This window comes from Sinocyclocheilus rhinocerous, unplaced genomic scaffold (genome assembly GCF_001515625.1).
Source record: "Sinocyclocheilus rhinocerous isolate Xijiao unplaced genomic scaffold, SAMN03320098_v1.1 scaffold852, whole genome shotgun sequence".
In the NCBI taxonomy this organism is placed as follows: Eukaryota; Metazoa; Chordata; class Actinopteri; order Cypriniformes; family Cyprinidae; genus Sinocyclocheilus; species Sinocyclocheilus rhinocerous.
The window spans coordinates 144,385-159,306 of NW_015626422.1; the positions used below are offsets into that span (position 1 = coordinate 144,385).

The 14,922-nt window shown below is 34.3% G+C and overlaps 2 protein-coding genes across 3 annotated transcripts in view; one reads left to right on the forward strand and one right to left on the reverse strand.

The window, feature by feature from the left end:
• cyp4f3 (cytochrome P450, family 4, subfamily F, polypeptide 3) overlaps nt 1-8,781 on the reverse strand; it is a 10,837-nt gene extending 2,056 nt beyond the window's left edge. The window contains exons 1-12 of one of the 2 annotated variants that reach the window (XM_016521236.1): nt 8,704-8,781; nt 8,297-8,505; nt 6,859-7,003; nt 6,266-6,319; nt 5,551-5,678; nt 3,658-3,779; nt 3,297-3,585; nt 2,701-2,767; nt 2,499-2,628; nt 1,131-1,264; nt 965-1,029; nt 5-87 (exon numbers count right to left, since the gene is read on the reverse strand). In XM_016521236.1, coding sequence (XP_016376722.1) covers nt 5-87; nt 965-1,029; nt 1,131-1,264; nt 2,499-2,628; nt 2,701-2,767; nt 3,297-3,585; nt 3,658-3,779; nt 5,551-5,678; nt 6,266-6,319; nt 6,859-7,003; nt 8,297-8,494 — 1,415 coding nt within the window. In that variant the 5' untranslated portion in view covers nt 8,495-8,505; nt 8,704-8,781. Of the gene's footprint in view, nt 1-4; nt 88-964; nt 1,030-1,130; nt 1,265-2,498; nt 2,629-2,700; nt 2,768-3,296; nt 3,586-3,657; nt 3,780-5,550; nt 5,679-6,265; nt 6,320-6,858; nt 7,004-8,296; nt 8,506-8,657; nt 8,678-8,703 lie in introns of those variants that run through there. The other variant, XM_016521241.1, reaches the window with a different exon arrangement.
• A 2,337-nt stretch (nt 8,782-11,118) lies between these two features.
• The window catches only part of syde1 (synapse defective Rho GTPase homolog 1), a 21,232-nt gene continuing 17,428 nt past the window's right edge, over nt 11,119-14,922 (forward strand). Inside the window, exon 1 of the mRNA XM_016521227.1 lies at nt 11,119-11,354. Coding sequence (XP_016376713.1) covers nt 11,270-11,354 — 85 coding nt within the window. The 5' untranslated portion in view covers nt 11,119-11,269. The remainder of the gene's footprint in view (nt 11,355-14,922) is intronic.

Below are 14,922 nucleotides of genomic sequence, written 5' to 3' on the forward strand. Positions count from 1 at the left end.
GTACCTGGGTCCTGCTGAGAAGGGAATGAAAGCGTGAGGCGAGCGTCCGTGTGAGTTCTCCGGGTCGAAGCGCATGGGGTCGTAAACCTGCACAGAGAAAAACTCATCGATAACTCATCCATTCACTGCAGATCAGAGCCGTGCTGCTCAACTAGTGCGTCACCACCAAAAACACACCTCAGGTCTGCTTGGATAATAAAATACCAACGTTTTATTTCAGTATCATTAAGATAATATTAGTATTTGTATTAATATTTTGAATTATTTTATCTGTCTTCATTTTAGTAATGTTTTAGTAATTTTGTATTTTTTATAATTATGTCTACATAATTTTTATTAATATTTTATTAGTTTTAGTTACTTTAGTACATCAAGTAAAACTCAATGAAAATGAGAAATGTTACCTTGGTAACTAGCTGAAATAATTGTTTTTATATATCAATTTTTTTTCAGTTGAAGTTTTTTTGTGGTTTTGGTTTTAGTTAATAACCCTGAAATGCAACTAAACATATAATCATGCAGTGTTATAATAACAAAATAAACAAATGCATTAGGTTTTAAAAGGAGGAGAAAACACTTCCGGTATATATTTAGCTCAGTGCAGTGTTGTTATCATTAAACAAAACCTAGAACTCTTAAACATTTTCATTAATTGAAATAAAAATAAATTACATAAAATATAAATATTAAATTAAATACTGATACTAGAAAATTAAGTAAGTTGCCTTGGAAGCTAACTGAATTTTGTTTTTTTGTTATTATAATTAATAATAATAAAAAAATAATATAAATAAAAATGTAAATAATAAATACATTATTTGTTTCATTAATGTAACTAAAAATGCAACTAGACATTAAAAAATAAAATTTAATAAAAACATCAAAATGACTAAAAATAAAGTAAAATTAAAACTTAAAAAAAAAACTAAAATATTAATAAATACTAACAATAAAGTCCACTCACCTCTGGATCAGGCCAGACTTCAGGGTTTCGATGGACACCATAAATACTGATCAAACAGAGACTTCCTGCAGACAGACAAATGCAGCAGTGTGAAGCTCATCATCATGATGCAATGCTTCAGCAGTCGTAGTGTGTGTGTGTGTGTGTGTGTGTGTGACGCTCTGACCCTGGGGAATGATGCAGTCTCCGGGCGTCTTCATGTTTTGTGAGTAGTAGCGGGTGAGCGCCAGAACGGGCGAGTGAAGCCTCAGACTCTCCTTGATGCACATAGTGGTGAAGGGCAGGTGACTCAGATCCTCCCTACAGCCAATCACAGCACAGAATCACAGTCAGTGCGCTAGTACTTCATTCCAAACATGCCCATTCACTGCTGACCTTCATAATAACATACTAACACACCACTCTTACTACATCTGCAGTATGACGTCTGAGCACAGTATGCGTAGATGATGTGCTACGTCTGTCAAAATGTGCAGTATACAACTATACAGAAACATTTTGTCCCACAATGCAATGTGCTTGACTTGACCTTCATTTCCAGTGTGATGTGTGTCCGAAGGTCATTTTTAACATCTCTCTCTCTCTCTTTTTTTTTTTTTTTGCAAAATAAGCATATTGATTTCTGAGATTATAATTGGATGCATTTAAAAAATATTTATTTTTTGACTATTTTTGTTTTATTTAATTGCAATTTAAAAACAAGATTTAACAAAACAGTTTATTTATTAGTTTTACAAAAAAAACGTTAAAAATGCAAATGAACAATTTATTCATATATGAGATTATAAGTGGATGCATTTAAAAATGATTTATTATTGTATTGTATTGTTTTATTTAACTGCATTACTAATCAGTTTTACGTCTATTTATTTCTTCAATTTAAAAATTATTTAGTAATTTATTGTTTTATCTTAACTACATTTTAAAACTTTTTTTTACAGAAAACTATTAAAAATATTTATTTTTGACATTATAATTGGATGCATTTAAAAATGATTTATTATTTGACACATTTATGGTTTTATTTAACTGCATTTTAAAAGATGAATTTACTGAATGTGTCTTTTTATTTTTAATTTATTGTTTTATTTTAACTACATTTTAAAACTTACAAAATAATAATAATAATACATAAAAATGCAAAATAACCATATTTATTTCTGGGATTATATTATTTGACTAATTTATGGTTTTATTTTAAAACATGTATTTCAGATATATCAATTTAAAAATGATTTATTAATTTATTGTATATTTTAACACAATAAATAAGCAGTTTTAAATTCCATTTTTGTGTTTAAATTATTAAATTGATGGCTGATTCCTTCATTTTATTTTGATGTGTCCTAGATTATAGCGTGCTACTCGCTGAATTAAACACGATGTCATGCGACAACAATGTATCATACAATTGTTTATGTGTTGTAGAATAAAAATGCATTTCTTTAAAATAGTATGCAGTAGAATGTGTGCAGTGTGCATGCAGTAAGATTCCTGTTTGATTGATGGTTATTCTGAAATGAGTTTCTCTGACCAACTGATGTCGTGTTCGTCTCCGTCTCGCAGCACGGATCTGATTTCAGCTCGACAACGCTCCTGATGATCCTGATGCATTGCCAGGTTGTAGAAGATCCAGGAGAGCGCGCTGGCGGTGGTGTCGTGACCTGATGAAGACGCCAGTGATGCTTCATCATCCAAACACACACAGAACCAATGAATGTGAGCGCTAGACTCACCGGCAAACATGAACATATCTGCATGAGCCTGGATCTCCTCGTTCGTGAGTCCCTCGCCGTTCTCATCCTGAACATGAGAAAACAAATACATCAACGAAACACTTCTTCACACTGGTGGCCAAAACTTAGAAGAATTAAGAGTCTCTTCTGCTCACAGAGGCTGCATTTATTTGATCAAAAATACTGTAAAATTGTGAAATATTATTACAATGTAAAACAGCTGTTTTCTATGTGAATCTCTGTTAAACTGTAATTTATTTCTGTGATGCGCAGCTGTATTTTCAGCATCATTACTCCAGTCTTCAGTGTCACATAATCTTCAGAAATCATTCTAATATTCTGATTTGCTGCTCGAGAAACATTTCTGATTATTATCAATGTTGAAGACAGTTGTGCTGCACAATATTGTTATGGAAACTGTGATAAACTACCATTCAGAAGCTTGGGGTAAAAAAATAAATTAAGTTTTATTCATTAAGGACGCATTAAATTGATCAAAAGTGACAGTAAAGACATTTATAATGTTACGAAACAGTATTTTTGATCAAATTAAGGCAGTCCTGCTGAGCATGGAGCCGTTGTTTATAAACACTTGCTTTTGACAGCAGCAGTAAATCAATGAGATCCGTGTCTTTTTTCTTGTAGCCTCCAGTGTATTCCAGGTTTTCCGTGCGGTTCTTTGCGGGCCCCTGCTGGTCGAGTTGGGAACGGCGTTCTTGCACGATTTTAGCCGTGAACTGATGCACGATGTTGCACGCCTTGCGAAAGCGCCGTCCCGGTTCGGAGCGCCAGTACAGCCAGTCCCAGTGATACGGAAGGTAATGCTGCCTCTGAACCAGCAGTTTGGACAGCTCCAGAATGGCTGCGATGTATTCGCTGGGTTTCCTGAGAGAGAGACAGACGTGAGTTTGCGAGTGAGATTTGTTGTATCGGTGTATGATGTACAGACTCACTCACCCCTGGCAGTGACTGTCACAGCTGAAGGTGCATTTGAGCAGACTGTCCAGCGTCATGGAGCTCATGTGCTCAAACATATCCAGACTGTTCTGCTTCTCAGCCAGCAGGCGGCGCCATTTAGCCTGAATCACACAACAAACACACAGCAAGAACAAACCGCTGATCATCACACTTCAGTTCAGACACACACACATTCATCTTCCGCGTGAAAACACAAATGCCATTGTGATGATGACTGCTGATGGCTCTCCTAAAAATACAAAGAAAAGATGCACAAAAAACCCTCCAAAAAAACACACGTCCAGGTCGCAATTTCACAAAAAGAAACGAGAAATAATATTTTGCTTAAAGAATATGAAGCACATTTTAAGAACATGAAAATACTGTATTGGGAATCTGGGGAATATTTTAATAAATTTGCATGAAAATAATGTCACAATCGGGGTTATTATAGTTAAATAAAACTAAAATAAAATTAATAAATAAATACATTTTTGTAATGATAACTGAAATAAAGTAAAATATAAAAAGTTGTAGTTTAAGTTGAATACTAAAATAACTAAATAAAATAAAATAAAAACTAAATAGCCATATTTTAACAAACAAAAACTAACAAAATAACCAAAAAGAAAAAAAAAACACAAAAACACTTTAACTAAAATTAAACTGAAACAGAGTTCTTATAATGAACTAAAACTATAAAAAATATTTCACTACTTGAAATAAATTCATTACAAATAACATTTCTAATTTTTTTAGCTAGTTGCCACTAACTAAAAATAAAAACTATATAGACCTATAAAAAAAATTGCTAAAACCTTAGCTTTAAATAAAAGAAAAGAAAAAAGCTGATTCAAATTGCTACTAAACACTACAATAAATAATGTTAACTGAAATAAAGTAAAATATAAAAAAGTCAAAAACTAATAATAATAATAAAAACTAAATAGCCATATTTTAACAAACAAAAACAAAATAACCAAAAAAAAAAAAAACACTTTAACTACAATTAAACTGAAACAGAGTTCTTATAACGAATTAAAACTAAAACTATAACAAAACATTTCACTACTTGAAATAAATTCAAATTTAAATAAAATATAAAAAAGCCTCAAATTAATATTCATATTTTAACAAACAAAAACAAAATAACCAAAAAAAAAAAAAAACACTTTAACTACAATTAAACTGAAACAGAGTTCTTATAACGAATTAAAACTAAAACTATAACAAAACATTTCACTACTTGAAATAAATTCAAATTTAAATAAAATATAAAAAAGCCTCAAATTAATATTTTTTCAGCTAGTTGCCACTAACTAAAAATAAAAACTATATAGACATTTAAAAAAATAAATAAATAAAGACCAAACAAACAAAATTGCTAAAACCTTATAGTTTTAAATAAAATAATAAAAAGAAAAGCTGATTCAAAATACTACTAAACACTACAATAGTCTCTCAGTGATAACACTGAAATGGAAACAGAAAAATTATGTATTTCCTTATTTCATTCTTTTGATTTTGCAGTGAAATCATGACCTGGAAGTGTTTTGTGAGATTCACTCTGTATTGTTCCCTGTTCTCAGATGAATATCTTGAGTGTTTCAGCTGCTGTGATAAATGTGATAAAACTCATTGTGGCTCAGCGGTTGTCGGTTGGCACTGCCAATGCAAACACTGTATCTGTGAGATGTGTGAAACTGCACGAAACACACAAACATCAGGAAATTATCTGTCATCACAGTAGATTATTTTTACAAAATCTGCAGCTTTGCAGCGTTGTGCAACCTCACGTGCACAAAAGATTAATGCAATTAAGTGCAACTAGAGATGAATGGTGTTGACAATCTATAAATGTAGATTTAAAATGTTTGTGTGCGTTTGACATACATGCATGATGTTGGTGGACTGGTTGAATATGTGAACATATTTTTTGAGGATGTCGAAGTGGAACGCAGGAGTCAGAAGTCGTCGATGGCGTGACCATTCCTGACCGTTCTGCAGCAGAAGACAATGGCCTGGAAAACACACAGGAAGTGCTTTATACAGAGAGAAACTTACTGTTTAAAGGTTTAGGGTCGGTTACACTTTTTAATGTTTTGAAAGAGCCTCTTCTGCTCACCGAGGCTGCATTCATTGGAATAAAAATACAGTCAAAACAGTAAAAATGTGAAATATTATTAGAATTTAAAACAGCTGTTTTCTATGAGAGTATCTGTTAAACTGTAATTTATTTCTGTGATCAAAGCTGAATTTTCAGCAGTCTTCAGTGTCACATGATCTTCAGAAATCATTCTAATATGCTGATTTGCTGCTCGAGAAACATTTCTGATTATTATCAATGTTGAAAACAGTCGTGCTGCACAATATTTTTGTGGAAACTTATTTTTCAGGATTCACTGATGAATCGAATCTTGCATCTTGTGTAACATTATAAATGTCTTTATCGCCGCATTTGATCAATTTATTGTGTAAATGAATAAAAGTATTAATTTCTTCCTAAACAAATTGTAACTGACCCCAAACTTTTAAGCAGTACTGTAATTCTTGCATAATATTTAGGACAGAGAGTGTGTGTTCAGATGTGTGTTTGAACATCACTTACCCAACCAAGGTTTCATAAACCCATAAAAGATCTTGTCTTTGAAAGTAATGTTTGCTGCCAGAACAAATATAAAGAGTTTAATGTTATTACAACACTGAATTCATAGCGACCGATGATCTTTTACACACTAGTGATGTGCTCAAACGCGCTGGAACTCATTTATGAACATTAAACAGCGACTGCTGCAATAATTCATGTGACCCTCACAGCAGAAACACTCGCCTCACCCTTCACACAGACACCCGAGATGAACTTCTGGGAATATTTCACAATGACTCAGCAGGTCATTGAACAGAGACTTGATGTTCATTCTGTTTGGTTTTTATGGGTTGTGTTTAAATTTTAAATGTGCTGAAAATGTGCTCATCCTCAGTTCATCCGAGATTAGGGTGAGTTTGTTTCTTCATCAGATTTGGAGAAATGTAGCATTGCATCAGTGTCTCAGCAATGGATGCTCTGCAGTGAATGGGTGCCGTCAGAATGAGAGTCCTACATTTCTCCAAACCTGATGAAGAAACAAACTCATCCTGATCTTGATGAGAAAGCATCTGTTAGTGTACATTGTTTGTGGTTATGCGGTGTGTGTTTCTTACCTGAGGCTGTCAGAAGGGATTTGATGTAGTCTGGGTGGAAAAGCCGGACCATATTGTAGAACGGACCCAGATACCAGGCACAGGAGTGAACGTACCTCCTGATCAGATCATCAACGGCCTGCAGTCCCTCTTCATTATGGCCCATCTGAAACACACAGCAGAGGAAAATCTCTCGCGGGCTTCCGCTAAAAGCACAAGCGTTATAATTAAGGGTCCTGTGGCTTTAACACTCGACATCATGTGAAGTGTTTTATGTTCTGCTACTGTCAGACTGAGAAAAAAATGATAATAATGCACTCTGACTTTGAAGTTTACAATAAAAAAAACACATAAAAACTGTCCAGATGCTCACTGCATACATACTGCATACTCTTTTGAATAGTGTGTGAAACAGTACGTGTTTTACAACAAAGCATTACAAATAATAGTATGCTACATTGTCATCTTTTTTCTTGCGACTGTTAAGTGAACATTCCATTTGATCATTTTGCAAACATTATGAGAATGTTACTTTTGAATGTTCCCTGAACAATCTGCATTTGTGTCTTCAGCTTTGGCAGTTTTGGCAATTATTAATTGAGAATGAGGAAAAACAGTGGATATTAGATCTGCTTCCTGTTTATTCGAAACACTGGAAATGACAGTCGAATTGCAGTTCTGCACATTCATCTGACAAATGTAGCAAATCACCTTGTTTTTGCATGCATACAGAAAGTTTGCATACACAGGAGTATCCTGGTAGAATGCTGCTCTGAACATGCACACACACAGCATTACATGTGCATAAACATGCAAATAACACGCCTGGGCAACAATGCTGAATTATCACCCATGAGGAAAGCAGTTCTGTAAAACTCAGATAGTGATCTTTTGCAGAGCAGTGCAGTAAATGTCTAGTTCCTGTATCTTCATACAGTGAGGGACTATCACTATTGTTTCATTTGAAAGCACTTCAGCTGATGAATTAATCCATAACATTATCTGAACAGGCCACAATTTCATATGTGTGGCTTCTGAAGAACCTGTTTTTCTGCTTTGCCTGCCAAATGCATGATGGTGCTCACTGCATATATGCTTGTGCAACTTAAAAGCAATGCAATGTCAGTTTCTGACTTCCATGTTCCCTGTTGTTAGCATCTTGAGCAATAACGTTTCCTCCACTGGTAGACCAAAAATACAGTTTAAGATAGAGACTCGACTATAATAGGAATATATGAATATGCAAATGCAAAATATGCCAATGAAAACCCTTAAATATTATAGATTTGTTATTAAAAAAAGATACTATAGTGGATTTTCCCAGCTAACAAAACAGGATAGAACGTTATGAAAGCGTTATTTTGTTACTTTTGAACATTCTGAAACAATTTTGTTACTTTTGAACATTCTGAAACAAGTTGTTACATTTAAAAAAAATGTTACATTTAACTGAACTCACTAGTCCCATGTGGCCCATGATCCAGCTTCTCTGCGGCGGCTGATTGAAGCACCGCAGCGCGCGTCGTTTGAGGGCGAGACGCGTCGCGAGCGCACACAGGAGCGTCGCACCGGAGAGCGCGAGGATCCCGAACGGCGAACAACCGGAGAAGAGCGCGCGCAGAAACCCGATCAGACCCGCTGACCCCATCATCATCATCCAGCAGCAACCTGCGGAGAGAAGCCTCTTTAGTGTCCAACTTTAATAACCAGCGAGTTTAATGTGTGCGCCAATTAAAATTGAAAAATTTGAAATTGAAATTGAAACACACACAACTCACTTACATTAATACATGCGCGTATAATATATACATACAATATACAATGTAAACACACTTATGTGCGCTTTAAATGTCACATGAATAAGACCTTTATGATGAGCTGCCGCTGAAGTGTTTCTTGTCAGATGAAGTTCAGCTGCAGTTCCGGGTGCTGATGCATCATAAACATGCAGCATATGAAATACTGCCCATCATACATAATTAATGAACTCTGATATGAGTAATGCACATCACTGATGGGTTATGAAAAACTATTTTGATCATAGAGAAAGTGTGAAGTGCAAAGTGCAAAGAAGTTTTAAATGTTAATATTCATAATAATATTAATTTATTAAATATATTTGTGTTCGAATTTGTAATACAAACTAGAATGTGCATATGCATGTGTAATGACCGTGGTTGCAGTATGTTGTTTACACGTTTGTGTTGAACAGACCTTTAGGTTTGCATCATTTGCACCGGTAGGTGGCGCTGCTGTAACATGATTATTTTTAGCAAATTAATCTATCATCTATCTATTATTTACGTATTCATTTTTTGGATATGATGTATAAGCAATGTTTTTGTTACTAACGTTTTGAGAACATTATTTAAGACCAGATAACGTTACTGGAAGAACGTTTGTTCATCTGTCTATCAGCCCAGGTAACAAATTTAGGTTAGGGTGAATTCAGGTAAAGTGGGCCATTTAAGCTTGATTGTATTGTGTTCAATGGATTTACACTTTCAGAGCGTAACACCGGTTCTTAATTAAAGGGACACTATTTCTCTAAATTATAAAATTGTTTTGGTTGATGCAATATGACACTGGTGTTTGGACTGCCTTATGGTGAAAGGAAGAAAACCCTTCGACTTAAGATTTTAATTTCTAAGTTATAAGGTTGCTCACTAAATGGAAACAAATAGTACACTCTAAAAAATGCTGGGTTAAATATAACCCAGCGCTGGGTTAAAAAGGGACAAACCCAGCTATTGGGTTGTTTTGACCCAGCGGTTGGGGTCAAAACAACCCAACCGCTGGGTCAAAACAACCCAACCGCTGGGTCAAAACAACCCAACCGCTGGGTCAAAACAACCCAACATTTTTAAACATTGGTTCATTTTCTTGTAAGGTGTTTAAATATTGCTGGCCCACTTTGGCTGAATGTGTTAGATAAAGTGGGCCAGATTCAGGTAAAGTGGGTCAACATTTAAACTTCAGTAATTATACCCAAATTCATTAAATAAATCGACATTTGTTGGATATTTTATAGTTGACTTGTATAATTTACTTTTTTAGAAAACAGAAATGAGACTGCAGTCAGGAAATTCAAGGCAGAGATGGAAGAAAGGAAAGAGAGAATAGAAAGGAAAGTGAGGCATGAAGTTCAATCTGTGGAGTGAAGAAAGGATGAGAGGAGCAAAGTGTAGATGCAGAATATAAAGCTTAAAATATGAACACTATTAAAGTTCATTTAAAGTGTTTAGAGAACAGAGACAGAAAAACATTTTTACATATGGTTACCATTTATATAAATGTTCCTTTTATTATTTTTTTGCCTATTTGTTGTTGCTTGTGTTATAGTCACATTCTGAATATATTGTAGAGTTCATTTTTTATCAATATTCTGATTTCTTAATATTCTGATATTCAGATTTCATCAAATTTGATGTCAACACAACATGTTCTATCAGTTCTTTGGAATTTCACACATGAATTAAGATTTTAAATTTTACTCATAACCTATAGGTTATGCATTTTTGGGTTTGTTAAATAAGTTTGTCTGATAATATGTGTTAATAAATCATATGTTTTTAATTAAGATGCTGAATAATTGTTGATAAATAAGGGATGGCTCACTTTACCTGAAAAGAAATTTGTCTGGAGTGCATGATCTCAAAATGTTTATACCTTGCAAGTAACACTTTATATGAACTCAAATTGAAATATTATAGCTGGAACTTAAAGTTAATAAAAGCAATAAAGAAAAGAAAAAAACATAGGTATCTATATTACACGTTTTTACAAAAAGTGGCCCACTTTACCTGAATTCACCCTATAAGAACGTTATAAGATCATGTTCCATGAAGATATTTAGTAAATTTCCTACCGTAAATATATCAAAACTTAATTTTTGAATAGTAATATGCATTGCTAAGAACTTAATTTGAACAACTTTAAAGATGATTTTCTCAATATTTAGATTTTTTTGCACCCTCAGATTCCAGATTTTCAAATAGTTGTATCTCGGCCAAATATTGTCCTCTCCTAACAAACCATACATCAATGGAAAGATTATTTATTCAGCTTTCAGTTGATGCATAAATCTCAATTTCGAAAAATTGACCCTTATGACTGGTTTTGTGCTCCAGGGTCACATTTGTGTAGACAATATAACGTCTTTAGTTAGTCTTTAAGAATGAGGACATTTTTTGGATATTAGGTCTAGTTCCTGTTCTAGAAATGGAAGTATTGCAGTATTTTTATTTTCGCAGTAACACTGCAGTGAACTACATCTCCCGTGATGCCTCGCGGTTGCACGTGAGCAGTGGAATGCGCGGAATGTGTTTCCTGTGTTTGACATCATGAGCCCCGCTCCTCCGCTCAGGCTCCGCGCTGCTCCGTGTGTTTCGGCGGAGGTCCCGTGAATGAGCGGCTCTGAGGCGCTTCAGTGATGGCCGAGCCGCTGCTTAAAAGAACCTTCTCCAAACTCCGCGCTAAAGAGCGGTTCCGCCGCAAGACGGACCCCAAACTCACCGGTGAGAGACCAGACCACTGCAGACCTCCACACACAACTTTTTCTCTTTTAAATAGTGGTTCATTATTATTACAGTGCAGCTGAAGTTTTGCAGAAGATGCAAATGAACTGGTGACAAAAATGCTGTAGATCTGTTACTTTAATTTAGTTTTAAGTAAGTTTATTAGTTTGGAAAAATACATGTAATGCATGCTTTCTATATGTTATTATTATACTTTTTACTTTTATGTACCAGTCAGAGTTTGGACTGTTTTTCCACATGTTAGAATTGTGAAGTCGTAAAAACTGATATATTCATTACATAAATAATGCTCTGGACATTCATCATCGAACTTCATAAGCTGATTTTAAAAACTAGAGGAAATATTATTTTAGGAAATATAATTTTTTTTAAAGAGTGAATTGGAGCAGATGGAGATGATGCTTCTCCTTCACAATCTGCTCCAATTTATCCATTAAAAAAATTATAATAGCTATTTTAGTTAACTAAAATAATATTTTTTTTAAACTAAAATATTATTTGATTTTTTTAATGGATAAATGCTAATGTTTATTTTTCAGTTTTCATATATAACATCTTTAGTTTTGGTAGTTTAGTTGTTATAGCCTTTAAAAAAATAAAATAATATTTTAGTTAACTAAAATAATATCATTTTTAAACTAAAATATTATTTTATTTTTTTAATGGATGAATTGGAGCAGATAGTGAAGGGAAAGCATTATGATGAAAACTAAAACATTATTTATTTTTATTTAAAAAAAATATTTTTAATGGATGAATTGGAGCAGATAGTGAAGAAGTATTATGATGAAAAAAAATATTATTTTAGTTTTCATCATAATACTTCTTCACTATCTGCTCCAATTCATCCATTTAAAAAAAATAAAAAAATAAAAACAAATAAATAATGTTTTAGTTTTCATCATAATGCTTTTCCTTAATTATCTGCTCCAATTCATAAAAAAAAAAAATAATAATAATAATATTTTAGTTATATAAAGATACTATTTTTAGGCCAAAATTGTTGTGTAGACGTAATTCACATTTGTCTATCAAAAGGATTTTACACTCAAGAGTCAGTGTTTCCAAACTTCTGACCGCTAGTGTAATAGATTAGTTTATTTTGGAGAAATGCTCATGTTGTAAATCTCACAAAGAGAGCTCTGTGCTTTAGTATAAGGCAGCTTTAATGCTTCTTTCTCATGTGATGAGGTTATTTTGACGGAACGGCCGACAGCGAGTGACTAACGCTGCTGGATCTTGAGAAAACCATTGTGAGTCGGTTACATAATGTGTTCATTAGAGAGGTGAGCAGCTCTGCATCATCCATCGAGCGCGCTCACATTCTGTTACACACACAGCATCACTGTTTATCCTCCGGAGCGACATGATATATGTGCAATTAACCCTGTAAAGCCTCTTACTCTAAAAAAAAAACTGTGTGCGACAGGTTTAACAGCAAAGTTTGATCATGTAGAGACCTTAGAAGTAAGGTTGTGACGGTGAGGAAATTTTCCCACAGGTTAATCGAAGTGTGACAACACCGGTATCACCGCGGGGGCGTTCCCTCTTTTCCTCGCTTTCCTTGCTTTTAAATAGCGGCGTGTGCATTTTACTTTCACTTTCAAATAGCGGCAATTCGGTGTAAAGCAATTGTTCGTTTTTAGTTCGTTTGAATTTTCCCTCTTTCCCTCCGCTTTTAAAATGCCTAATATAAAATAACAAATAACTTACATAAAGTTTAAATAGGTATACAAAAGTGGAAATAGGCTAAGTAAACATGTATAATATCTAACCAAATAAATAAGAAACGTAGAACGTTTATTAGCAAAACGAGTAAGAAAGCTTGGAGGCACGGCATACACCTTTATGTCAAATAAAATAAATAAATGACAGTTTAAATAAAGTAAAAATCAGCAAATAATGTGGAACCAATTAAATAAGAAACGAATGTTTAAAAAAACTTCCAAAATCACCTTAGATAAACGGCAAAAGTCAATAGACTTTTCAAAATCCAAAATATTGCCAAACAGGCGCTTTTGCATCTGGTTTCGAAACTAAATCATCCGCGATCGTCTTGTCTGTCTCACCTCACTCTTCTCGTCAGTCAGCTCGACTGGAGAAATGAAGTCTGATCTGTGATGCGATTTAAAAATTATTTTTATTATTATAAAAAATCAAAACGACGGTGGGGGTCGGTGCCACGGTGGGCAAGTGACTTAACCGGTGTTGCGGCTTAACACCGGTATCACCGTCAGCACCGTCTATCACGGCAAGCCTACTTAGAAGTTTGTCAAATATGATACAGCAGGCTTTATAGAGTTAATACATGATTATATAGTTGTTTTACACCCACATAGTCTGCTAGACTTTCACTTTAACCTGATTGACATTTCTGTTCCCGCATGAATAACAAAGAGCGTTTAGAGGGAATCTCTTGTGTATTCATTTGTAGACTAACAAACATTACATTTCAGCTCTAAGTGACTGTGTGTTGGTTTAGTCTGGCTAAACCAAGTCTGACCGTTCTTTACTGTGATTAGTACCATGTTCATGTAGTGTGGGATTATTTGCATGATACTGATGTATCTGAAGTGATTATCCATGATTATCAGGTACTCTGAAGACTCCTTTTAAAGTAGTGCTGGTTTGTGTGTGTTTTTGGATGAGTTTGCATTTTAAATAAACTAAAGTCCGTATACAGAAATTACAGGTTAGATGTCATGTTTGCATTGGGCTCGTGGAATGGCATGATTATTATGATTATTCAGTGTGAGTGTTTGAGTTCATGTTTGCATGATGAGATCATCTCAGAAGTGAAACGAGAGAGTGTGTGTGGACTGATGCATGAGTAACGACTCATAAATGAACAGAGATATAGTCCATCCAAAGATTTTCTCACCCTCGTGTCGTTTCAAATCTGTTCGAGTTTCTTTTGTGAAACGCAAAAGAAGATGCTTAGTCGAATGTTCATGCTGCTCTCATGCTCTCATTCTCGGAGGGTCATTTATAGTTTTGAGCTCCAAAAAAGTGGACAAAAAGACAATGATCAAACGTTATATCTGTTAATAATATTTTTATGGACTAACATGAACTAACAATGAACAGTTGTATTTGTATTCATTAATATTGATAAATACTGTAACAAATGCATTGCTGTATGTGCTTCGTTTTGTAGTCATGTATACTGTGGAAAAAGGGCAGCATCGACATTCTGCTAAATATGTCAGTGTTTCGTCAAAGAAAAAGTCCTAAGTGTTTCAAATGATTAAATGGCAATATTTAATTTTTGGACAGTATTTAAAGATAGCACATGAAAAGCAGAAATGAAGTTTGACAACTTTCACTGGTTTTGTCTTCCTCTTTCTGTCTCTCTCTTTCTCTGTTATTTCTAAAATAGGGAAAGTAGTTTGATGGCTGGTTTGTGTTAGAGCTTTAGTGAGAGTGTGTGTGTGTGTGTGTGTGTGTATGTATGTGTGTGTATAAACAGTGCCAGTGTCTCTCAGGATGTGAGTGTGTGAGTGTATGTGAGTGTGTGTGTGTGTGTGTGTGTGTGTGTGTGTGTGTG